Below are 26,761 nucleotides of genomic sequence, written 5' to 3'. Positions count from 1 at the left end.
CTATTTTAAAAAGATACCAGAGGAAAAGATCCTGTTGAATTTTCCTATGAAAAATTTCCTGCAGTTAATTAACAACATTCTACTACTGCTTGAAATAAGAAGTTGACATTGTTTACATAAGTGAGCCTTTTATACCATTTACTTTTTCAGTTCTCATCTTTTTGGGTTAAGACTTCAAACACATCTGATTTTACCTTTTTATCTAGATCTTTTATTTCAAGTCTTTGGCATTTTGTTGAAGCAGATAACTTTGATTTGCAAAGATAGCTGAACCAGTTATGCTATTTTCATGGAAATGACAGGACCCAATAGATGGCTTTGTACTCTCCTGTCTCGAGGATGAAGTACTAATGCTGTGACTCAGTTACTGGTGTGCCAACCAGGCATCAGTTATGTGGTGTTATGACAGGTTTGTTAATGGTTCCCAATGTGAGTGTCAAAGAAAAAAATTGTAAATAGCCTCAGGTTAGCACTTCAAAAATACGGATTAAAAAAAAGAAGGATTAAATTTCCATACTCCCATCTAAAGTTTAAAAGAGAGAATGCAGCTTAGTTTATTCAGTACTTATTTTTTCTGTTCTAGTCTAGTGGGAAGGCTTTATTTTACTTCAATCTTCCTGAAATACAGCTTTTAAAGCAAATTTTGTTTTGTCCAAAATGATTTTAAGTTTATTTTACAAATACAGATTTTATTCTGATAATCAATTGAAGTTTCAGATAAAAGAAAAATGGTTGTAGCTTAACCTAGGTATGGTAAAAATAATATATATTTTGGAAATGAGTAACCAAAGGGGAACCTATACAGTCTCCCAACTCCTATAAACTTTCATAGATTTTTGCGGCAATAGTCCACTAAATCAGCCCCCCCCCCTGCTAAGTATCTTTAAAGGGTACAATTTTTTTTTATCTTATAAACTTTATTGCTTAAAAAAAATAGGGCCAGATAGGTAGATCTCTATGAGTTCCAGACCAACCAAGGCTACATAATAAGAATCCATCTCAAAACAACAAAACAAAACAAACAAAAAAACCCACTACACTATAAAGAAAATAAAACTTGCAAATAAATAAAAATATCACAGATGCCAATTCTTTTTTTTTTTTTAATTAGGTATTTTCCTCGTTTACATTTTCAGTGCTATCCCAAAGGTCCCCCATACCCACCCCCCCAATCCCCTACCCACCCACTCCCCTAAAGGGTACAATTTAAAATAAAAATTCTTTTAAAAAGAAACTATGTATTATAGTTTTGTAATGGAGGAGCTAGAGAAAGTACCCAAGGAGCTAAAGGGGTCTGCAACCCTATAGGTGGAACTAACTAGTACCCCCTGGAGCTTGTGTTTCTAGCTGCATATGTAGCAGAAGATGGCCTATTCGGCCATCAGTTGAAAGAGAGGTCCATTGGTCGTGCAAACTTTATATGCCTCAGTACAGGGGAACGCCAGGGCCAAGAAGTAGGAGTGGGTGGGTAGGGGAGAAGGGGGGGGAGCGGGGGGGGGACCTTTTGGGATAGCACTGGAAATGTAAATAAAGAAAATACCTAATTTTAAAAAAAGGAAAATAAATAAATAAATAAAATTACAAAAAAATGAAAGTTTTTTTCTTTTTATTATATTTTCACTATTGAAAATATAGAAGTGGGGGCTGGAGAGAGGCCCCAGTAGTTAAGAGAACTTACTACTCTTGCAGAGAACTCTGGTTTGGTTCCCAGCACCTCAAGGCCAGAGTGACTTGCATGGGGTCAGTACTTTCAGTTCCAGGAGATCTGATATCCTCTTCTGATCTCATCTCCGGGTCCCCAGACACACACAGTGCACATATATATGCATGCAAAACACTCATACACACAAATCTCTTTTCAGAAGAGAGAAAATACAAAAGCTATGAAAAAAAGTTTTTTAAACAGTGTGGTGGCTCATAACTTGTAATCCCAGAGCTCTGGAGGTTGAGCCAGGAGGATTGCTGTGAGTTTGAAGTAGCATGGCGTCTATAGTAAGGTCCCAGGACCAACCTGTTTCAATGTGAGGAAGAGGAAGAACGGAGCTTTTTCTTTTTTGAGATTTCTGAGTAACAACTACTCTGTAATACATTGAAGTATTACTAAGCATGCATTTGTTCTAATGTTCCCTCACCCCGCCCCCAGGGTCTTCCTGTGTATTCTTGGCTAACTTGCTGTGTAGATCAGGCTGTTCTGACACTCTCTGTTCCTCCTTAGTGCTGCTGGCATTAACTAATGGCACCCTCCACCCCGCCTCCCCTTGTAGTTTTCATTGCATACCCTCAGATACATTTCAGTTTGAATTCACACTGAATATTCTATTTTATAACCTAATTTTTTCATTTAAAATATATAAAGAACATTTGACTACATCAGCATATCAAAATTTCAAGTGATACTGCTTAGAAATGGTTTGTCTTTGAGAATTATACTGAAAGAGTATTTTTTTTGGAGATGAATTCAGTTAAAATTATCATTATAACAGCCATATTCTTTTAATTTCTTTTGTGTCTGTTTAATATGACTGTTTATTCAACTCCATGGTAAGTACTTTGAAGTTACAAACTATCTGACAAATGCAACTTAAAGAAAAAAGGTTTATTTCTCTTTTTTAAAAAATATGATTCTTCCTCATGTATTATATACCATCCACAGTTTGCCCTCCGTCCACTCCTCCAACTTCCTTGCTCCTCCTCCACTTCTTTCCCAGATCCACTCCTCCATTTCCATTTAGAAAAGAGAAACTCTCACCCTCTTCCAGGATATCAGCCAAACAAGTTATAAGACTAGGCACATATCCTCAAATCAAGGCTGGACGAGGCAGCCCTGTTGGTGGAAAGGGTACTAAGAGCAGGCAGAAGAGTCTGAGACACCCCTACTCCCACTGTTAGGAGTCCCACAAATCACCAAGCTGACAACCATGACATACACATATGCAGAGGACCTAGGTCAGACCCATGCAGCTCCCAGATTGAAAGGAAGCTTTATTTTGAGTCATAGAGTTAAGTGCAGTGTGGCAGGAAAGACTTGGCAGTAATATTGTGACGCACTGGTTATGTTGGATTCTCACACAGGAGCAGAAAGATGGAAGAAGGGAAAGAAACCCTGGTGCTCAGCTTGCTTTCGTCAGTCTAGGACCCCCAGTCCATGGATGCTGCTGCCAACATTCAGGCTGGGTCTTCTCTTACACAGAAATGTCTAGAAGCATTTTTCTGTGGGTGATTCTAAGGCTGATCAAGTTGGCAATAAGATCAACCATCACAGTTCCTGAGTTAGGATCCAGTGAGGAAGGCAAAACTGAACTTCATTTTCCTGTGACTTGCACATAGGGAAGGATGGAAACCAGTCCCTCTCAGTGTGGACTCCAGTGATTCACCTGGGTTTTGGTTTCAAAGAGTAGATGGACCAGGTGTTCTGCTCAGACAATAATCTTGTGCACACAGCATCGTACAGTGCTAGGTAGAGTAGGTACAGAACAGACTTCTGAGGAAAAACAATTGGCTATGGATGTGAGGAGGGAATGAAGAGGGCTAGCAGGCCTGATATGTTTATCTCAAACGTCAGAGAGCGCCTAAAGTACAGGAGCATTTTGTCTGGGCACCACCTCTTTTTGTCTAAATTATTGTTTGGAATATACATAGCGTACCTGGCTTTGTTGAAGCAGGTAAAACAACAAAGGTGTATAGTATAATGATGGGTCTTATCTATGTATTATCTAAAATGAAGGAATTTCATTGCTGCATAAATATGGGACTGTACATGTAACTAACAGTGTTATGATTTTTAGAAATAAATATTTTCACTTGGTTAGAGTTTGGGGTTTTTCAGATGCTACTTAAATCAAAGTACTAAAACTTCTCTAGCTTTACTCTTGGCTGTTCTGACTACAGATTTATTACAGAAGAGCGAGCTGAGGCTGAGGAGATAGGCCAGTTGGTAATCAACCATAAATTCCTGCGTTTGATCCCTAGGACACATGTAAGAGGCCAGCCTTGTGGTGTGTGTTTGTAAGGGAAGCAAGGCTATATTTTAAATGTTTCTAGCATCTGTACATACAATTTCAAGGTTAAACATTTCTAAAAGAAAATTTGTAAAAAGTTTTTATAGATGTATACAATGCATGTGATCAATTGGTGGAAAAGAACTAATAATTATCACAGTCTTAATACACTTTCAGAAGAAATGCATGGCAGTGGTGGCACACACCTTTAATCCCAGTACTCAGGAGGCAGAGGCAGGCGGATTTCTGAGTTCAAGGCCAGCCTGGTCTACAGAATGAGTTCCAGGACAGCCAGGGCTACACAGAGAAACCCTGTCTCGAAAAACCAAAAAAAAAAAAAGAAAAAGAAAAAGAAAAAAAGGAGAAGAAGAGGAGGAGGAGGAGGGAGAGGAAGAAGAGGAGGAGGAAGAAATGCATGGTCGGTCTGCTTTTGATGATGCACGCCTGTAATCTTAGTATTAGGGAGGCCAATCTGGGAAAGTCAGGAGTTTAGAGAGTCTGGATTATTTAATAAGATTCTGTTTCCAATATATAATATACATGTAGCTGTGAGCATAACAGTATAAGCATTTTCCTCAAGACCAAATCTCAAAAGGAACAGAGATGTTTCAAGAACAACATGAGTGAGTAGATAGGCCATCTCCCCCCCTCCCTTGCAGAAAAACCCAACAACTTTTGAAGTCGGGGATTATTAAACTCAGAGCCTGGATCCTACTGGCAAGTTCTTTTCCACTGAGCCACCTTGTATCATTCTTATTTTACTTCTGTTATAATCTTGAAGGAAGCCAGAGGCATAATGGCACGTGCTTTTGATCCTAGCACTTGGGAGGCAGAAGCAGGTGAATCTCTGTGAGTTCAAGGAGTTCAAGGCCGGCCTCATGTACATAGCGAGTTTCAGGACAGCGAAGTCTGTGTAGAGAGATTGTGTATCAAATAAAAAATTTAAAAAAAAAAACTAAACAAAGTAATAATTTAAGAAAACTTTGAAGGAACAAGTTACTTTTTCAACAGTATAAGCTAAAAATAATATAAAACAGGAAAGCTGGACATTATGCTAAACATCTGCTATGTGGTGGGATTGGATAAGAATAAGATTTAGTTTAGAGGTAGCTCACAGTTTAGAGGTAACGAGTTTGAGGGAATTTAATCTAAGGTCAGGGCGCCTGGCACCCATGTGGTGCATGTAGACTCACACAGGTCCATATATAAAGGTGAACATACATAAATCTGTTTAAAAAGAGCATAATTTACTTTAAATAAATTTATATTTTCAAAACTTTAAGGAGGAATGGGGAAGTAGTGTAATTGGTAGAGTGCTTGTCTGGGTTCCATTCCTTCCACAGCACTGAATAAACCAGGCATGGTGGTACATACCTGTAATCTTAGCACTCAGAAGCAAAAGGATTGGGAGTTCAAAATAGGCCTTTACTTCATAGCGGATTGGGGCTCAGTTTGAACTATTAAAAAGACTTAAATGGATTGGCTTCTGGAGTTGAAGAGTCTCAGACGTGACCTCAGAATTATTTTAATCCCCCTGCTCCCAACACACACTTCATGGAGGAGAATGTAAGAAGAACTGGGAGACTGGAGAGAAGTGCTCCGTAGACTGTGAACACACAAGTCTATTGCCCTACTATAATCTAAACTCACAAAAGTTGAAGAGATTATTTAAAAACAAATTCCAAGTATTTAGAAAAGAATAGCTTATCACCCAGAGCCAATATGGATTTCTAAGAAACAAGACATGCCAAACTGACCTCATTTTTACTCTCCCCCTACCCCCTGTTTTATAATTGCTTCTAGATTAGAGAATAGTAAAGACATGTTGTATCTTGACTTTAGCAAGCAGTTGACAAATTCTCCTTACTGTCCTTGTCAAAAAGATGATGAAGTGTGGGTAGATTGATTTACAGTTGTTTGCATGCTGAACCCACGCCAACAGGACTCAGGGTTAATCCAAATAATAGCCAGTTGCTTTATTCACTGATTTCTCAATGAGAACTGGTGGTGATTCAGAGTTTGCGTATATTCAGTAACTATGGGTTTGTAGCTGTGAATTCCTGACTAAGGAGTTGTATATTCAAACTTGACCGCCTGGATATTTTTATACAATTAAAATACCAATTACAGACATTCATCTAGCCAAACTATTTGTCTGATGTATATATTTTTAAACTTTATAAACCAGTTTCACTGTTCATATAAAAACCAAAGAATAGAATTCAAAGAGCAAAAAATTTTAAAGCATAGGCTGGCTAGGTAAGAATGTTCACATTATAAAGAATCTTTTGTTTGTATTTGTTTAATAACGTTTACATTAGCCTCAGGGAGATTTTTTTTTCATGCCCTTGAGATGTCAAGGTTCTGTGAATTAACCTGGGGGGAGGTGGGTAGGAGGGGAAGGGAGAGGGGGAGGAGAAGGAGGAGAGGGGAGGAGAGAGAGAGACAGAGACAGAGATCATATATAGATGTGCCTGCATTATATATTATACACCAGGATCATACAGTACCTATAGAAGTCATAAGAGGGCTTAGGGTCAGGAACTGGAATTGCAGGCAGCTGTGTGCCACCATGTGGGTGATTTGCAAGAGCAACAAGTGCTCTTAACTGCTGAGCCATCTCTGTAGGACAACAGTGTCCTTGGGAATTAATATATTTGTTGGCCTTCTGATAATCATTAGTAAACTACCTATTTAAGATTTTTTTAAATTCTTTGAAATTACATAGAAGAAACAATCGCTTTATTCTTTAGAAAGTTCTATTAGTTTCTGGAGACAGGGACGTCCATGGTGAATGGTTTATTTAGAATATTTTATTATCAGTTGTTAATCTTAAATAATGTCAACTCAGTTTTATTAAATTTTCATTATGTCTAATTGACTGGTGCTTACAGTATATTGTCTTGATTGTCAAGAAGCAATGATGGAGGGACTGGAGATTTGTCTCATCAGTTAAAAGCACTTACTGCCTTTGCAGAGTACCCTGGTTTGGTTCCCAACACCTACATGGTGGCTCACAACCATCCATAACTCTAGTTCCAGGAGATCTGAGACCCTCTTTTTGCCTCTTCCAACTCCAGGACACATGTGATGCACATAAATACATACATGCAGACAAAACACTCATACAAATAAAATAAGAACAAAACTTAGAGTTTCTAAAAATGTTTGCAGATATGATTTTCAGTTTTAGTGATGCTAAACACGAATGCTACATTCAGTGTCTAGTTGCACATTTTGTTTAAAATGCATTTTGGATTGCAGTTGTCTCTCATCCTTTTCTTTGTGACTGCCCATACCAGTAGGAGTTGATGGTAAAACCTAGTGTGATTCCAGTTCTGATAATTATGGGCATTACTCTTTAAGTTTAGCCTTTTCTGTGCTAACTGGTTTTTAAAAACATCAAAGGCCCTTAGAATAAGATTGGGTTAACTTCATTTTCCCTTAAGAAATCCATCATGCAAGATAATTCATGATTTTGAACTTTATTGTGGCTTTATCTTTTAATTATCTCTAACCTAAAAGACATTACTTATATAACTTAAAATCTAACCTAGATTTTAAGCATTTTATAGTTATCTCTAAATTATGCCATATCTTAGAAGTTTTGAGTTTAAGAAAAGCTAAAGTATTGACTCAACAAATTATCTTTTTTAGTTATATCTATATTTCCTTTTACCAAAACTAAATCTTTCCCAGAAGATATGTTGGTGAGTCAAGTTTTGTATTTTGGCACTCATGTTACTGTTTTAAATGAAAAGAAGAGGACACATTTTTGTTTATTCAAAGAACCTATCTATCCAAGAGCTGGAGAGATGGCTCAGCAATTAAGAGCACTGATTGCTCTTCCAGAAGTCCTGAGTTCAATTCCTAGCAACCACATGATGGCTCACAACCATCTGTGATGGGATCCAACACGCTCTTCTGGTGTGTCTGAAATCAGTGATAGTGTACTCACATATATAAAATAAATAAATCTTTTTTTAAGCCTATCCAAATATCTGAAAGTTTCAGCCATGTAGTTACAATCCTCCAAAGCTAGAGTCTAATATTTACAAAGAACATGAGACTCCCTTACCAAATTGTAAAAATACTTCATGCACTCATTATGAAGTTGATTTGTGTTCAATGAGTATTGATCAGTATTGATTATATATTAGTTTTTTCAGCTGCTCAGCAATGAGCACATGATGGAGTATAAATAAAAAGACAATATGATTTTGAATTGGGGTGAGTTAGTGGGACCCTATGTGCCTGGACTGTAGGATAGGGGTGGTTCTATGTCTATCACTGTAAATATCTTCAGACTTGTTTGTTGTCATCACAGTGGTTCCTCCCCCCTTCCTCCATGTCTATTTTTGTTAAGACAAGGGAATTGTTCTGGTTTGTGTTTATTACAATAAGCTAAATGTTATCTCTGAAGTTTAAAAAGAAGTTGATTTCCTGGTTATGTTGCTGTGTAGGTTCTGTGTATTTATATGTAGTAGAAAAGAACAAAAAAAATTAGAGATGCAGTTTTATGGGATAGTAGATAAAAGGATAAACTGATCAATAGTAAGCTTTTGTTATGAAACCTTAATGTGAATATGTTGTTCCAAATAAAACTCAATGTAGTCCACTAGACATGCAGTGGGATAATGTTTGTCTGAGCCTTGATCTTTTCTAATTATCTACAGTCTTGTCTAATAAACAGTGTTTACGCTGCTTTTTCATTTAAACTTAAGTCTTTGTTGCAAATTATAGCTTTGAGATTTCTGCAACCTTCTGTTTACTGTTCCTATTTCCTACTTCCAAAGAAATAACAGAAAACATTTGACTGTCTTACTTATTCACACTGTATTAGGAATCAACAAGTAGACTACTGTTCTGCCAGGGACCAGTTGTGGGTTTGTTTTTTTGTTTTTGTTTTTGTTTTTGTGAAGAATAAATTAAGTAGAATTAGAGCTTGCCAAAGCTGGAACATGTAAGGTCTGCTGCATCCTGAGCATTGTTTTGGATTTTATTTCAAGTGCAATAGAAAGTCATGGGGATGGGGGCATTTTTACACATACTAAATGACCTCATCTGTTTTACATCTCACTCTGGTGACTATGTGAGGGCTAGGAAGAAAGGAGACACAATGAGTAAAGGGAAGCTGATTAGAAGGGTGTTTCCAGATGAGAAATGATGGTGGTAGATTAGATTAGAATGCCATAGATGACAATGGTATATGATTTGAAAGCTGACAAAAATTGTTGATAGGCTTAGAAAACAGAGGTGGAGAGAAATCAAGGATGGCTTTTAGATTTGGGATTGTTCTTCCAGCTGTGGTGCTGCTATGTTCTAAGAGAGAGAAAACTGGAGTAGATGGTGGAAGAGTTTTGTTTTGTCTGTCTGATATTTGAAGTGCTTATCTGATATCTCCAGACATGCCATCTGCAATGTATGAGTGAAGTAGGAGTTAAATAAAGATAGCAGTGATGAACATATGATCTGAATTTGAAGCTTTTAGGATATGATGTTATTTAAAGCCATGAGACTGAATGAAATTACTTTGAATGTTCATTATATTCTCTGTTCTATATGTTCTCCTGTGTCATAAAATATACCCAAATTATATTACAGTCATTTATTTTAATTATAGTACTTATAGTAATTCGGTATTATTTACCTTCTTGTACTGATTTCCATGTCCTGTTATTAACCAAAGGATTTAAAAATATTTGATTACTATTTTATATATTTTAATGAATATCTCATATATTTTGGGTTTTTTCCTCTCTCTTTTTTGTAGGCAAAGTTATAAATAAAGATTTGCGACACTACCTGAGTCTTCAGTTTCAGAAAGGATCAATTGACCACAAACTACAGCAAGTCATCAGAGATAATCTCTATTTGAGAACCATCCCATGTAAGTGCATGTTGGCATAGAGAAATGAAACTTAATTAAATATCTAGAAATAATTTAGTGAAGTGTTTTTTTAAAAAGATTTGAGCAATGGTAGAAGTACTGGCTGCCATGTCTGAGCATGCTTTTCATAACCCACCTAGTAGAACTAGAGAACAAACTCCCACAAGCCGTCCTCTGACTTCCACACTTTTTGTGTGCACATGTACAAACACACAAACACTCATGCATGCACACACACGCACAAGCAACACACATGTACTCATATTCTCCTGCATTGAGGTACATGAACATGCTTACAAATATAAAAATATGTATTTTTGTATGAAATTGTGAAGATTATGTTGGGGACATGAATGAAACAAAATTGAATGTGAAGAAAATTCTCCTGAAGCTTGTATGTGTTCAGTTCTAAGTACAAAAAAATTGAAGCCTCCATATTGTGACTTCTAACAAAGTGAGGACTACAATTTAAAAATATGTACTTACCTGTTCTGTTGAAAATGTTTAATTTTCTATTATTTTATATGCATGAATTTTTTCCTGCATGTGTGTCTGAGCATCACATGCATGCAGTGACCTCTGAGGCCAGAAGAGGGCATCAGATCTCTTGGGAGTAGCATTATAAATGGCTGTGAACTAGGCATGTCATGTGTGTGCTGGGGCTCAAACTTGGATCCAGGGGAGGACAGCCAATGCTCGTCATTGCTACAGCTCCTGTTTACCTGTTCTTAACTAGATTTTATTCCAAAAAGTAAAATTTGAAAGCTAATGCCTTATGCACTAAAACCAAGTAATTCAAACATTACTGACTATAAAATCTACCCCTTTCCCAGTGAGGAAAGGAAAGCAAGTATTTCCTTCTGTGTATAATCTATTTTGAATTTTTATTTAGTTATAGGTCTTAGTACAGAATCTGGATATTGATGTACTGGCGGGCTTTGTTGTTGAGAAATCATACATACTGAGTTTTGGCTTTAGTTAGTATGGGCTGGGGAAGAATAAAAAGCAGCAAACAAACAAACACATATAAATGCATTCTTTTAGTTACATTTAGTATCTTAGTTACATTCCCTGCTGTGAAGAGACATGATCAAGGCAACTTATGCAAGAAAACTTTTCATTGGGGGTTACTTACTGTTTCAGAGTTAGTCTGTGACCATCATAGAGGGAGGAGGCATGGTGCTGGATCAGTAGCTAAGAGCTTATATGTATCCACAAATTAGAGGTGGAGGGGAAGGGGAGAGGGAGAGCACGCAAGAATTGTCTGAATAACCTGGGCTTTTTGAATCACCAAACCCCCTCCCTATGACACACTTTCTCAACAAGGCCACACCTCTTAATTCTTCCCTAAAGTTCCACCAGCTGGACACCAAGCAGTGAAGTACAGCGCCCTATGGGACCATTCTCACTCAAACCACTACACTTTTCCTTTTCAATTTATTTGTAGATCCTTTTGGATACTACCTTTCATTCTGCAGTTCTTGGTTGCCTTTCTTTGTTTACTCTTACATAATGACCAGTCTCTCACCAAATCATTGTGGTTTCAAAATTACAGTTCCTCTATACTTAGGTCCTTTCCCTGCTTAGCTTATTTTCCCTTCTCCTTCAGTGTCCCTCCATCCCTCCCAACAAAGAGCATTACATAGACATAAAGAGTGAAATAACAGAATTTAGAACCTTGACTTACCACCAATCCCCATGCTTTCTTCTATTCCTCCTTCTTTTTCTTTTCTTTCTTCTTCTTTCTTCATTCTTCCTTCTCCTTCTTGTCCTCCTTCTCCTCTTCTTCTCTAATTATGATTGCTCAAAGCTTGTTCTATGCTAGGTTTCCCAAGAAAAGTTTTTAGCGGTTGTGGCTTTTGTACTTTGTTCATTTGGATAGATATTAAATTTGGCATCTTATTTTCTTTCCTCAACTATGTTAACCATAGCAAGCAGTTATCCAATTGGTTCCTGGCACAAAACCTTGCTTAAAAAGATTTTTATAGCAATCTGATTTTCATTACCTCTTAAGTAACTTAACTTACCATTATGTCTGATGAACAACTCAGGATAGCATTTTATTTATTTTATAACATCACTTTATTAAAACTCATAAATAAACATATCATACAGCCAGATTAACATAGCCACTCAAACACTTGCCCAGTCCCTAACTTAATGTGTGTCAATAACTTGGCTCAGTTAGGATAGCCATCCTACAGCCATGGAGCTTTGTTAGAGTTTACACACTTCTACTCAACTGCAGCTGTATTCAGTGACCCACCACACAAAGGAAGAAACACAACAGAGTTGAAACTGTAAACACAATTGGCTTTCCATCCTCCATCAGGATGCACGTGTCTTTTTAATTGCATTCCACCTTTCCTCATCATCTAATATTATTTTTTTCTCTTCTCTCTACTTAAAAAAGAGTATTATAAAAAACTTGAAAAACAAATCATTCACCCAAATTAACCAGGCCCAGAGTCTGTACATTTCAGTGAACTTCTAAACAGTTTGAATAGCCATTTGGAATGGAAGCTGTGTAGCTCCAAACTGTATTTACACTTTCACTGTTGGAATATATTTTATGCACTTACCCACCACAAAACTCACAAGAGAACAGAAAGGCTAAATGTTAGGAATGAGGAAGGAATGCACTCAGCTAATGGACACCAGTTATAAAGGAGGCTACACAGCTAATTATCGTTTCTACTTCTAACTCTGTCGAGTACTTCTCAGGATAATGCTTTTAAGTTTTATAGATGTCGAGTTCTCTCTTACCTTGATAAAATACATTATGGAAAAATAAAGATGTACTTCTAAGACTGTCTTCCTTACTGTCCTCTGCCCCATCTCATTTGTTGCCTTTTAGTTTGCTTTATTATCTCGGGTTTGCATTTCTCCATACTTTGGTATTTTGTCCTAGAAAGAACCTACAATCTAAATAGTTTTAGTCCATAGAATGCAAGGAGTTGCAGCCTTTCAGATCTTAATAGGACTTCTTAGCCTGCTTACAAACTGAAATGTCTAAAAATTCCTTCCTGAACCTGGAAACAATGATACATTAGTAGCATTTAGCAAACTGAATGGTCACATCTGTTCTTTAAATACCCTTCTTACTAAAAGATTCCAGATCTGTGTGGAGAAAATTCTGATAACGGGTCTGAGACAATAAAAGTATAAATGAGTCTAAATATCTGGTTGTACTAGAAAGCATATAAATGCATAAAACATTATGCAGACATACCATAATTACACAGAAGCCACAAAGAGGAATTTACTGACTAAAACCTGAGATCATTAGAAGAAGAGAGGTATAGGCAGGTCGAAGCATGGTGTGCAAACAGACAGGCATTCTTGTGGGAGATGCTGGACTATATAGTTCAACAGCATCATGGTCCTTCAGAGAGGAAGAGACTGTGCTATAAGGTATTTTCTATACCCCAGCATCAAGGAGAGCAGGGCAGAATATGGCCGGCCCTGAGCAGCGATAATAGAAATATAGATTCAAGAAGTCTGAAGTATCTGGAGAACTCTTTGGAAACTATAGAGTTAACCATTCCCAATGGTTACTCAGGGCTTGGAGACATTTGAATTCTAAGCACTCTGAGCAGAGAGACCCCACTCAAACAAAGTTAAAATAATCAAGGCCTCAAAGGATCAGGGAATATGCATGTAACTTCTCTTCCAGAAAGAGAGATTGGTTTTTACCTTACAACCCATGCCAAATTAATATTTCTTGCCTGCTGCCTGTAATATTGGGACATTGTTCTTCTACCCTCCAAGTACAGTGCTAAGCTTTGTCACTAGAGGGCACAGGACGGATTCTGGAAAAAGAACAGGCTTCTTCCATTGGTTTGAGCTTGTTTTGGACTTTTTGCTCTTGCTTTGCAAAATGATATCCAGTTAATTTCAGCAATACCTAGCAGTCAGCTCTCAGTGGGATTTCAGTGATGCCAGGGAGGTGCTTGTCAGCATAAACTGCAGCACCCTCGTTAGTAACTTCCTGAGTTCTACTGCGATACTACCAATTGTTACATTGTGATACTACCAATTGTTACATTGTGATACTACCAATTGTTACATTGTGATACTACCAATTATTACATTGTGGCACTTTTGGAGGATCAAGCCATGGTCCTTGATTGATACAGTAGCACCTACAAGAGTTTTCTGGCAAGTTCAACAACTGTTCTAGTTAGTTTCTGTTAACTTAAAAGCACCCTTTACCCACTACCACTCCCATGGGCAGCTTGCTGGTCAATCAGGTTAGAACTCTAGACTGTTCTGACTCACTTCCAGCCTTGATCCCTGAACCAGCACTGTCTCTAAGCAACCCAGCAAGATTGTTCACTCAGTAGATTGTTAGCACATCTGCTTGAATGAGATCTGAAACAGAGTTTTGGGAGTGTTCCTCCATGGCAGGCTGTTGCCACTTGGGTATTCTTCCTCAGATATAAGTTGGTTTTTTTTTTTTTTTTTTGAGTTAACTTAGAATTCTTGTTAAATCTCAGTTAATTCTCTATAAATACTGTTATTAGTTCTTTAAACTTTCCCTGTTCAAACCATCCTATGACTTTTTCTTTCTCTTTTCTGGATCCTGACTGTCAAAGAATTGGTAATGATAATGGTCTCAGAAAACATACTCTCCAGGAAGGGATCTTGAGGGAGTTTATGGTTGTATTCTTGATCTAGATCCAGTGCTCAGTGAGGAGTAGGAGACATACAGCTCATGACAAACTGAGAAATTACAGTTTAATCATGGTATCACCTGTGGTTGTCTATGAAAAATGCCAAATGAATCCAGTATGTTAGGAGCCCAAATAGCTGCTGCATTTGGTTGATGTAACAGTAATAAACAGCTACAAATATTGTGATGTAGGATAGAGTGTTGCATAGGGAATCCCGTGCTACAGGAAGAAAGTAGTATGCTTTGGTCTAATATTTCATTATTATGAACTAACAAGATTTTAATGACTTGTAAATGATCTCTACTCAATACAGACACTTAGTAGGGGAAATCTGTTTTAAAATGGAATGTTAGTACAATGTAAGTGCAAAGTAATTAATTTAAACCATGTATGTGGCTCATGTCTGTAATCAGAACTTGATGCCAACAAATTTAAGAGCATTTTGGGCTGTAGAACAAGACCTTATTTCAGAAAATGTTCTCTAGATTTGATGATATAAGCTATGATTTTTTTCACTCCCAAAATGAAAGTATAAGACATATTAAGCATCCATTGTATTATTTGATAACCTTTGGTTTTGACAAATATTCTAGATATAGAACTTTTTCTTTGGCTTTGTAGTGACATTCACAGCTTCTTAAAAGACTGTTTAAGGGCAGGCAGTGGTGGCGCACACCTTTATTCCCAGCACTCGGGAGGCAGAGGCAGGCAGATTTCTGAGTTTGGGGCCAGCCTGGTCTTCAGAGTGAGTTCCAGGACAGCCAGAGTTACACAGAGAAACCCTGTCTAGGAAAAACAAAACAAAACAAAAAAAAAACCCAAACAAACAAAATAAAAACAAAACACCAAACAAACAAAAAAAAAAGAGACTGTTTAAAAATGTCTTCACATTGTAATTAGATTAGATTGTATCATATAATTTTTATGATGAAAATATTTTGTTTCTTTTGAGTTTGATTTTACCTTGAAATATCTAATGTTTTTACATCAGAATTTCAAATTATTATATACTAGTGTTCCACAATATTTACTCCTTCTTTTTGAATTTTTTTCTGCTACAGTGTTTATGAAGGATTGAACTTTATAGCAAATATTTTCATAGTGGGAAATACTAGGGGATTTTACTGGGTGGTATTCAAATAAGTAACCTTCAGCTCTCCCAGCAAGGTTAATAGCATTACATGCAGTCCTGTGTTGAAACTGCCAATTTAAGGACTTAGTTTTCAAAATCTATTTCTTGAAATGGTACCCCATAGAATTTGTATGAAGCATAGTTATGCATATAATCATATTGATGTTGCTTTTGTAAGAAAGACCCACCATTAGCAGACAGGGCCTTGCAAACACACTTGTAGGGAGTAGTCGCCAGTAAGACTGGATTGCTTTTATTTATTTTTTTCATTCCCACATATTTTTATTTTATATTAATAAAATTAATTCATTAACATGGTTTTCAAACAGAAGGAACCAAACCTAAATAGCTAGGGTAATGACTCTTTAGTTTCTCTTCCTAAAGGCAATCCTTTTAAGTTTTCTCCTCTGTTTATATAGATCCACTCATAGGCATAACATGGATCTACTTACATACATAATGTTTGTTTTATAAAAATAGGTTCATGACACATGGTGGTGCTTTGCTTTTGTTTCTGTTTTTCTTCACCTGCATCAGGTCTTGAAAACTGTAATATTACTATACACATAGTTCCTCCTATTTCCTTAGCACGCCTATACCACTGTTTAGATAGACTATAATGCATCCCAGGATCTCCCTGTTCTTTTCATGGTGATATTCACAAGGGCAGTCAGAGAGGCAATGCAGGTGCGGGCAACTGAATTGGGGTAGTTTTTGATGATCAGCATTCTTTTTCTTCTTCTGAGGTTGCAACCCTATAGGAGGAACAACAATATGGACTAACCAGTAACCCCCAGAGCTGTGTCTCTAGCTGCATATGTAGCAGAAGATGACCTAGTCGGCCATCAATGGGAGGAGAGGCCCTTGGTATTGCGAAGATCATATGCCCCAGTACAGGGGAATGCCAGGACCAGGAAGCAGGAGTGAGTGGGTTGGGGAGCAGGGCAGGGGGAGGTTATAGGGGGCTTTGGGGATAGCATTTGAAATGTAAATGAAGATAATAGCTAATAAAAAAACTGAAAAAACAAAACAAACAAACAAAAGAGTGAGAATCCACTGTGGTGCTGTAGTTCAGAGTCTAGGGAGATCTATGGCCCAGCCTGAATCGCTTTTTTTTTTTTTTACCTTTAATTCTTTTTTTTAATTAGGTATTTATTTCATTTACATTTCCAATGCTATCCCAAAAGTCCCCCACACGCTCCCCCACCCACTCCTCCACCCACCCACTCCCACTTCTTGGCCCTGGCGTTCCCCTGTACTGAGGCATATAAAGTTTGCACGACCAATGGGCCTCTCTTTCCACTGATGGCCAACTAGGCCATCTTCTGATACATATGCAGCTAGAGACACGAGTTCCAGGGGGTACTGGTTAGTTCATATTGTTCATATTGTTGTTCCACCTATAGGGTTGCAGATCCCTTTAGCTCCTTGGGTTCTTTCTCTAGCTTCTCCAATGGGGGCCCTGTGATCCATTCAATAGCTGACTGTGAGCATCCACTTCTGTGTTTGTTAGGCCCCAGCATAGTCTCACAAGAGACAGCTATATCTGGGTCCTTTCAGCAAAATCTTGCTAGTGTATGCAATGGAGTCAGCGTTTGGAAGCTGATTATGGGATGGATCCCTGGATATGGCAGTCTCTAGATGGTCCATCTAGACCAGTGGAATTGAGAACATATCTGGCATCAATAAAAATGAAGATACAACATACCAAAGCTTACAGGATGTGATGAAAGCTAAGAGGGAAACCAGTCACCTGAGAATTCTAAACTTTGTACTTGAAGGAATAACAACAGGGAAAAGCTAAACCCAGAGTCAACAAAAGGAAGGGATAGTGATGATAAGAGCAGAGATAATGAAATACAAAATAGAAAAGCCATAGAAGAAATTAGTAATGTCAAGATTTTGAAAATATGAACAATTGACAGAACAAACCTTAGTGTCTGAAATAAGAAAGTGAAGACATGACAGCTGATATGAGAGTTAGGACAATTCTAGGAATAACTTTATACAGCAGGTATTTAGTAGATAGAGGAAAAATAGGTGATTAGAAACAAAACCCTACCAGGACTTCAATCATAAAACAAATTTTTTAAAACATGAGAAGACCTGTAACTTGGGGAAATTGAAATAGTACTCTTCAACATAAATTAAGCCCACTATAAATATTGACCCCCCCAGTCTTAAAATATTAGTGAACCTAATTCAGTTAAAATGATAATATGTAATGAATAGGTGGGATTTATGCCAGCAATAAAAATATAGTTTAACCTGTGAATCAATACATGTACATAAACATCTCAGTTAATACAGAGAAAATATTTCACAAAATTTAATATTCTATTATGATTTTAAAAACCATACTCATCAGATTAGGAATATAAGGAAAGGAAACTACCTCAGTATAATAAAGAATGTATCTGAAAAGCCCACATAACACCACAGTCAGCAGTAAGCTTTTTCATAGAAGAGGCAACATGTGAGGGAGTTTACTTGCTGCTATACTGTTAACTCAGTACTTAGAATTCTAGCCAGAATAATCAAGCAACAAAAAGAAGTACGATGACTTTTGGGAGTGGTTCTCTGCATCCACCTTGAGGTTTGGAGAACATACTTAAGTCATCAGGCTTGAGTGGGGAGTGCTTTTATCCACTGAGCCTTCTCACTTGGCCTAGATAACTTCCCCAATTGAAAAGTTTTGTGCACCAGGTTTTGATCATATTTACTCCTCTCTCTTACCTCTTAAGCAGATTTATCCTCACCTCCTTTCTCTGCTCACCCAATTTTGTATCTTTTTCCCCCCATCAAGGTCAATTTGTGCTGCACAAATATTCTTGGATGTATGGTATTTCCCTGGAGTACTGTCAGCTTACCAGGGGTTACATGCTAAGAAAATGGTTCTCAACCTGTGGGCCATGACCCAAAGAGGGGGGGGGGGTCCGCACATCAGATATCCTGCACATCATAGTTATGGTTGGTAGTCACCACAATATGATAAACTGTATTAAATGATTGTAGCTTTAGAAAGATTGAGTTAAACAAAGTAGAGATTAGCTTTGAACATAGAAAATTTCTTATTAAGTGATTGGGGCAAAGATAGAATTCTAATGTGCCGAGGAGAAAATGAGAGGAGGTAGAAACTGAGGTAACAGACCTCTTTTCTTTGTAAAAAGGAAAAATACATTATGTAACTTGCACACAAAAAATGTAGAGAGAATATCAAGAAACTAAAGACATTTTTTGAGATAATAAAAACAAAAGGGTAAGAGAAAAAAGGATTGATTTTTTTTTTTTAATCTTTATGGGAAAAAGCTAGAGTTTATAGTAATTTGTGATGAGAATTACCACTAAAGCCATTTTCTTAGCAATATATGTTTTGGAATCCTATAACATACATGTCTATTAGTAGGAAGGATTATCTTGTCCTGCACCACTTTGTAGAAAGATAGTGAATCCCAGATAAGTTAAAAGGCTTTTCTAAATCAGACCGTAGACTATAATAATTTCAGACTAAAGGGAAGTTCTTCCTGCCCCTTTGGTTGGTGCTGTTCTTATGGTATTATTTACAAAATGATTTGCCTATGAATTGAATTTTATATAGACATTATATTTTATAGGAGAGTTCATTTGCACATCCTGTTAGGCTTTGCTACGTAACAAATTGTCTTAAAATTCTGTGGCTTAAAATAGCCATCATGTGCTGTTTGCCATGGCTTTGTGAGTTGTCTGGGTTTAGCTGGATCACTTGTGTGACAGTCAGTGACAGCTTGACTGGGAGGAGAAGCAGGATGGCTCCACCCTTATGTCTGGGAGCCTGGTGCTGTTTGTTGGCTGGAGCTCTCACTACTCAAGGGTCGAGACGACATTCCTTGCATAGTAACAAGAACATTCTAGAAGGATGGGAGATGGAAATATAGACTTCAAAACTTGCACAGCATGCTTACCACTGAATTAATAAAAGAATTAAAATAATTAGGCTGAAGGGAGCAGGTCCACCTTTTAATGAAAAGAGGTGTATGTATTTGTAACCATGGAATTTCCCACTTAAATAGAAAATTTTAAGATGTAATTTTAACTATTCAACTTCCTAGCAACTTTCTACTTAATATAAAGCAAAAAGGCTGCTGATTGTAGGAATCTTAGTTCAGCATATGAGAAACAAAATTTTTGATAATCAAAATAATTATACTAAAAGAAGAAACTATATGTTGAAACATTTGTATCCTTTTTTTTTGTATGCTCTAAAACAAAAATGCTGTATTCAGTAAATCACTGCACAGAATGTTGATGTAGCTATAATTTTCTCAGCCTATTATTTTTATCATCATCATCATCATCTTTCTGGATCAGTTTTTCATGTGCATGCTTGCTCTCTTGCTTTCTCACTCTCTCTTTTCTCTCTCTCTCGCTCTTATACACTTATACACACACACACACACACACACACACACACACAATTAAAAGTTTTAAAATAAAATCTTTTAAAAAAAAAAACTGTATGCCAGGAAATTAAGTCCTTAGTAGTACTAAACTTACTGTAGAGTTTTTATAGATATGGATTTTATTACTATTTTATTCAAGTGTATTTCTCCTATAGTTATTATGATACTTTAATACATCAGATACAATGTATTAAATAACTTGTCTTCCTTGTAGTCTTCTTAGACTGAACTTTATAGCATTCTGAGTACTTGTATTTTAAAAAGTATTTTACAAGTATTTTTTTTTCTTCTCTCCTTAGGCACTACAAGGGCTCCCAGGGATGGGGAAGTCCCAGGGGTGGATTATAACTTCATTTCTGTTGAACAATTCAAGGCACTGGAAGAAAGCGGAGCATTGTTAGAAAGTGGAACGTATGATGGTATGTCCCCAAATATGAAAACTACCTCCAGATAACCAGAATCATTTCAGAGGGAATTTCATCAGTAAATTCAATTTTTAAAAAGTTATTTGGAAGGACTAGGGGGATGGATTAACATTTAAGAACACTGGCTGATCCTTCCTCCAAAAGACTTGCTTCTGATTTCTGATGTTTAGCAGCTGTTAAACTTCAATTACACGGGATCCAGTGCCCTCTTCAGACCTCTGTGGGCACTGCACACATATGGTACACAAATATACATGAGGCAAAATAACTGTATGCATAAAATAAAGTTGCCAGGCAGTGGTGGCTCATGCCTTTAATGCCAGCACTTGAGAGGCAGAGGCAGGCAGATTTCTGAGTCTGAAGCCAGCCTGGTCTACAGAGTGAGTTCCAGGACAGCTAGGGCTACACAGAGAAATCCTGTCTCGAAAAACAAACAAAAATAAAAAATAAAAAAGTAAAAATAAAATAGAATAAGTCTTAAGACATTATTTGAAAATGTGATTTTCTTTTGATTAGGGAATTCCTAATTTAACAATTAGATGGAATTAGACAATAACCAAAAGCATTACATTACATTAAAAAATTCATTGTGAACAATAAACTGAAAATTAACCAAACTGGCAAGTTTACATATTTCAAAACAACTCACCATCATCATCTAAACCCAACAAGTGCTTGTTGATGGCTTTCTGTCCATGGCTGGAAGTCTAAAGTCCATAAACATTGAAAAGCCTGTGTGTACCTTAAAATCTTGCAGAAAAGGAAGTATAGATTGAGGGATAGCATCAGTAATTGATTTTCATATCTGTTTCCTGTACCCATTTGTTTCCCTGAAGTACAAACTGAAGATCAGTTTCAATTCTTAAATGATTCCATGTTATGTACTTTAAAAAAAAAAAAAAAAAAGAACACACTTTTCTCTTGGCAAGCTTATCCACTCCCATAGCACCTTAAATTTTTTCATCGTGTCTTTTTCTGCTTTTATAAGGATGCCTTTCACAACTTCTGTGTAGTAAAGATAATGCCTTTCTTACTTTATGCTGTCTTCAATGTATAGAGATGATGTTCAGTAAAGACCCTTGAATGCATCTCATTTACATGCATGCTTGTGCATGAGTGCAAATATTTGTTTCACTTCAGTTACCACACGTGGTCATTTCTTCCTGATAGCCACTTCCATGGTTTTCTTCTCACTGCCACATTGTAGGTCCTTTATTGAGTTCATTATAACATTGTAGGTCCTTTATTGAGTTCATTATAACATTGTAGGTCCTTTATTGAGTTCATTGTAACATTGTAGGGCCTTTATTGAGTTCATTGTAACATTGTAGGGCCTTTATTGAGTTCATTGTAACATTGTAGGGCCTTTATTGAGTTCATTGTAACATTGTAGGTCCTTTATTGAGTTCATTGTAACATTCTAGGGCCTTTATTGAGTTCATTGTAACATTGTAGGGCCTTTATTGAGTTCATTGTAACATTGTAGGGCCTTTATTGAGTTCCTCACAACATTGTAAGTCCTTTATTGAGTTCATCATAACATTGCAGGGCTTTTTTTTTTTTTTTTTTTTTTTTTTTTTTTTTTTTTTTGAGACAGCGTTTCTCTGTGTAGCCTTGGCTGTCCTGGAACTCACTTTGTAGACCAGGCTGGCCTCAAACTCAGAAATCCTCCTGCCTCTGCCTCCCGAGTGCTGGGATTAAAGGCATGCGGCTGTAGGGCCTTTATTGAGTTTGTCATAACATTGTAGGGCCTTTGTTGAGTTTGTCATAACATTGTAGGTCCTTTATTGAGTTCATTATAACATTGTAGGGCCCTTATTGAGTTCATTATAACATTGTAGCTCCTTTATTGAGTTTATTATAACATTGTAGGGCCCTTATTGAGTTCATTATAACATTGTAGGGCCTTTATTGAGTTCATCATACTATTGCAGTTGGTCTCCCCCTCTCTAGCCCCGCTTCAGTGTCTTGCTTTGTTAGTTCCATCCTGCCCCTTGCTACAGTACTGGGCTTCCTCAGGCTCAGCTCTGATACTTCCGATCACATCCCTTTCTTATTCAGAACGTTGAGTCATTTCCTTCCTGCCTATAAACTTTGACCTACTTTTTCTGGCCTCAGCTCACATGAATCATCCATTCATTTAAAAATTGATTAGATCATGTTTTATTTATTCAGCAACCACTTGACAAGTACGTACTATATGCCAAGTCTTGTAAGAGACCCAGGAATACTGTGGTGAACAAGATCAAAATGCTATTGCTTTAATAAATTCTGTATTTTAGTAGGGAAGGTCGTGAAAATTAAATTAAGAATAAACTGAGATGCTACAAAGGAAACAAAACAACAAATTTAGAGAAAAACAATAGGAATATAATTTTTGCCAAGTGAAGACATCTCAAAGGGATGGACAAGCTAATTTGTTTTCACCTTTTTTCATATAACGTTTTTATGGGAACATCTATGGGAATTTCACATCATGTACCTGACCATACGCAGTCCATCTATGTGTGCCCCTCCACCCTGTGACATCCCCCCAAAAGTAAAAATTAAAATAAATAAATAACCCCAAGTCCAGTAAAGATCTGGCCTGCTTCATGAATTCTGCGTCATCCTTGCACGGGGCCATGCTAATCTCTGTGCGGCTACAGTTTCAGTCTGTGTGCTGCCGAGGCCAGCACTTGTTCTCACTTTTATTCCGATAGCTTACCTCTTATATTTAACTTTCTTATTCGTTTATATATGTTCTTACAAAAAGTTTATTGTACATTTTGCACATATTTATTACTTATATGATCTCTGTTTTTTGTCTCATTTCATTCTCTATTGTCTTTACATATTACTATAGCTTTTAGATTACTCCTTGTTATTACTATCCTATATTTATCTGAATTCATTACGTTTAATTCTTACAGTATGCCATATTTGAGTATTACATTTTATTTCATCTCTCCTTACTTGTAGAGGACATTTACTCAGCTTGATGAAGTAGTTTTGAATAGTTGTCTGTTTTCATTCCTCACACCAGAGCACAGGGGTTCTTGTTTGATAAGTTTACAAACATAATGGTTCTAGAAGTAGACCTGTTTCAAGGAGAAAAATAAAAGCAAATACAATTACAATAAAGTATAAAAGAACATGTTTATAATCCTAGTACTTGGGAGATAAGAGGTAGCAAGATCAGGAATTCAATCTTAGCCTCAAATAAGATCCTCTTCTCAAAAACAGAGATCCCAGCATGATACTATATACCTGTAGTCCTAATCCCCATACTTTGGAAGCAGAGGTAGGGGCAGAGGCGGGGGCAGGGGCAGAGAGGCAGTGGCAGATGGATCTCTGGAAGTTAGAGGCCAGTCTGGTTGGGTTAGGGAGATGTGAGAAAATTCTGCTAAATATTGATTTTAAAAGAGAAATCTAATACCTAGAGGATATAAATATTCCTATATTCATATAAGCAAACATGTTTATGACATATATAACTCTACTATTATTCAGATATTACTATCTACAATTTCATGTTTGCAATATTTATAGTTGATAGCTCTATAAATTAAAAGGTTTTTCTTAATTAAAAGAAAAGCTTTTAGATTAAAAAATATCCATTTGCCTGCCTGCATGTATGTATGTATGTATGCATGCATACCTTGTTCATGCCTTGTAGACATTTTATGAATGGTAGTAAGCTACCATGTGGGTGCTAGGAATTGAACCTGGGTCTTGAGCAAGAGAAGCAATTGCTTTTAACTGCTGAGCCATCTCCCCAGCCCTGGGAAGGCCTTTTTAAAAGAAGGGCACTATTTAAAAAATTATTAGGAAACCCCCAAACCTATCTGTGACTAGATAGCAATTTGTACTCTGCATTTTCCCTTAACTTTTCCTTAAGTATATGTTAATTTTTCTACATTTAGTTAACTGAGAATTTACAGTAAAATGTAGTTCTGTTGATACTATCATTCCCTAAAACACATGTACTTGTTTCTATTTTGGGTGATCCAAATCCTTGATAGTGTGACTACTGAGCTTTAAAACGGGAAAATAGCTGGGTATGGTACTGTCTGTCTTTAATTCCAGAAGAGGCACTGGCAGATAAATCTCTGTGGTTTGAGAATAGCCTGGGTATACAAGTGAGTTCCAACACAGCCAAGGCTACACAGTGAGTTTCTGTCTATACAATATGATAAAATGGGGAAAAATTGAGATTATGGTACATCTTTTCCCCCAGCCAAACTCTGCTTACAGTATTAAGTGTTTTGCTCGGAAGATAATGAATTAGCTTTTCCCTTGCATCTTCATATGCAGGTCAGAGAATTGACAGAAAGTCTACTTTGTTTTCATTCAAATCTCTGTACCCATCTATATGGCAACCCCCTTCAAATATGTGTTTGAAAACCAAGAAATAATTGAGTTTGACTTTTTGAATATTGATAATTGTACTTATAGTCAAACATACACAGATTTCACTGTAATGTTTTCTCCTTCTAACATGTGGATTTAGAGTATACTATTTATTTCTAGATTTGTCTTAGTGTTATGTAGCCTAACATGATTTTTTTCTATCTAGGGAAAAATGACCAATTTTTTAAAAATTTCCATTATGTCAATCTGTATCTTAATTATCTCTTTTAGAACTGAACAGTTTGATTAAAAGTGTGATATTTTATAAGCACAATAATAAAAGGTGAAAATGTTTTATTCTTAAATTAGATTTAGCTTTTTATAACAGTAACATAATAATTGATATAAAGTCGAAAGGAGTGGGAACAGTGATTGTTGAGACAGCTAGACTCCTGAACACTTTCCCATGGTGCCTGCCTGCTCAGTACAAGCTGCATAACAAACTGAAGGTTATTTCATTTGTTTTTATTCTTACCTTGACCAAGTACTGGTACTGGAAAAATCAAAGATCCTCAGAAAAACACATTAAACTATCGCTTGCTTTTCTGAGTGTATACTAGTATAGAACTTGATATATAATGGCTCTTCAATAAATTGTCAGGTAATATAATTCAAGTGTGCAGAAAGCTTTTTAAAATTACACAACAGCTTATATTCCTATATGAAATAGTTCTTAGCCTTTGTATATATCCTCATTTTAGTAAAATAATTCATTTTATACATTAGAATAAAATTATTTCATTTTATATACCTTTTGTGTCTTTCATTATTTCATAAGAGAATCAATGCTTTTATATTTCCAAATTCAGCCCTAATTCAGAAACTTTATAAAACAAAATTAAAATATGAGCAGTTTTAGTATGATAGCTAACGTATGACAAGATATGAGAAATTAGTCATACAGAATGCTTTGTTTGGCCTTTTAGTCAGTGACAGAGGCATTCTTTAAGCTTGGTCAGCATTCGTACTTTCAGCTGCCATCATTTTGTACACCACAGGAAATTTCTATGGCACACCCAAGCCTCCAGCAGAGCCTAGTCCTTTCCAGCCCGATCCAGTTGATCAGGTCCTCTTTGACAATGAGTTTGACACAGAATCCCAAAGAAAAAGAACCACATCTGTCAGCAAGATGGAAAGGATGGACAGCTCTCTCCCTGAAGAAGAAGAAGATGAGGACAAAGAAGCTGTTAATGGCAGCGGAAGCATGGGTTTGTAAACATATTAACAACTTCTGATTGGTCTTAGATTGGCTTTAATCTTGAATTGAAATCCTAAAGATTTTCTTGAACTATATGCAGAGCAGGTGCTAGGATTCTAATTCTCTATGAAAGCTGTGTGGAACAATGTATATTTCTGTGGGTCATCTTGTAAACTAATATAAGTTAGCAATAGTAAGCTGTCATTAATGATGTGGCATCACCTTATCTGAAATACTTGTAATGCTGGGATACGGGAATCTTTCTGGCATAGTTCTACTTCCCAGGATTAAAACAAAATTGGTTTTTTAATACAGCCTTCAACCCAAAGCACATAGACTTTGGAGGTATGTCAGAAGAAATTATCTGAAAAGTTCATTAGCAATATTTTTAATTTAAATTCTGGATCTACTCAAAGATAATTTGCAAATAAAATTGATATTTTTTGTATCTTTTGCTTAACTTTCATATTTCTCACTGAATTAAAATAAAAATGTGAGGGTGAAGAATCTACTCTGAGTGTCCCTGAATAAATTTGTAATGTCCAGGAGGTCCTTACATTTAATTGAGAGAGGACTGGGAAGCCAGACCTTAAAAAGATGGACATTAGTGT

At 36.6% G+C, this 26,761-nt stretch overlaps 1 protein-coding gene across 2 annotated transcripts in view; it reads left to right on the top strand.

Moving 5' to 3' along the window:
* The window catches only part of Magi3 (membrane associated guanylate kinase, WW and PDZ domain containing 3), a 207,148-nt gene that overhangs the window by 104,788 nt on the left and 75,599 nt on the right, over nt 1–26,761 (top strand). For both annotated transcript variants that reach the window (NM_001159354.1, NM_133853.3), the window contains exons 2-4: nt 9,772–9,888; nt 20,435–20,554; nt 25,951–26,160. In NM_001159354.1, the coding sequence (NP_001152826.1) occupies nt 9,772–9,888; nt 20,435–20,554; nt 25,951–26,160 (447 nt within the window). The remainder of the gene's footprint in view (nt 1–9,771; nt 9,889–20,434; nt 20,555–25,950; nt 26,161–26,761) is intronic.

The sequence above is a fragment of the Mus musculus genome, chromosome 3 (genome assembly GCF_000001635.26).
Source record: "Mus musculus strain C57BL/6J chromosome 3, GRCm38.p6 C57BL/6J".
NCBI lineage: Eukaryota > Metazoa > Chordata > Mammalia > Rodentia > Muridae > Mus > Mus musculus.
Note: the sequence above shows the minus strand (reverse complement) of the source record. Positions and strands in the feature narration are given on the sequence as shown.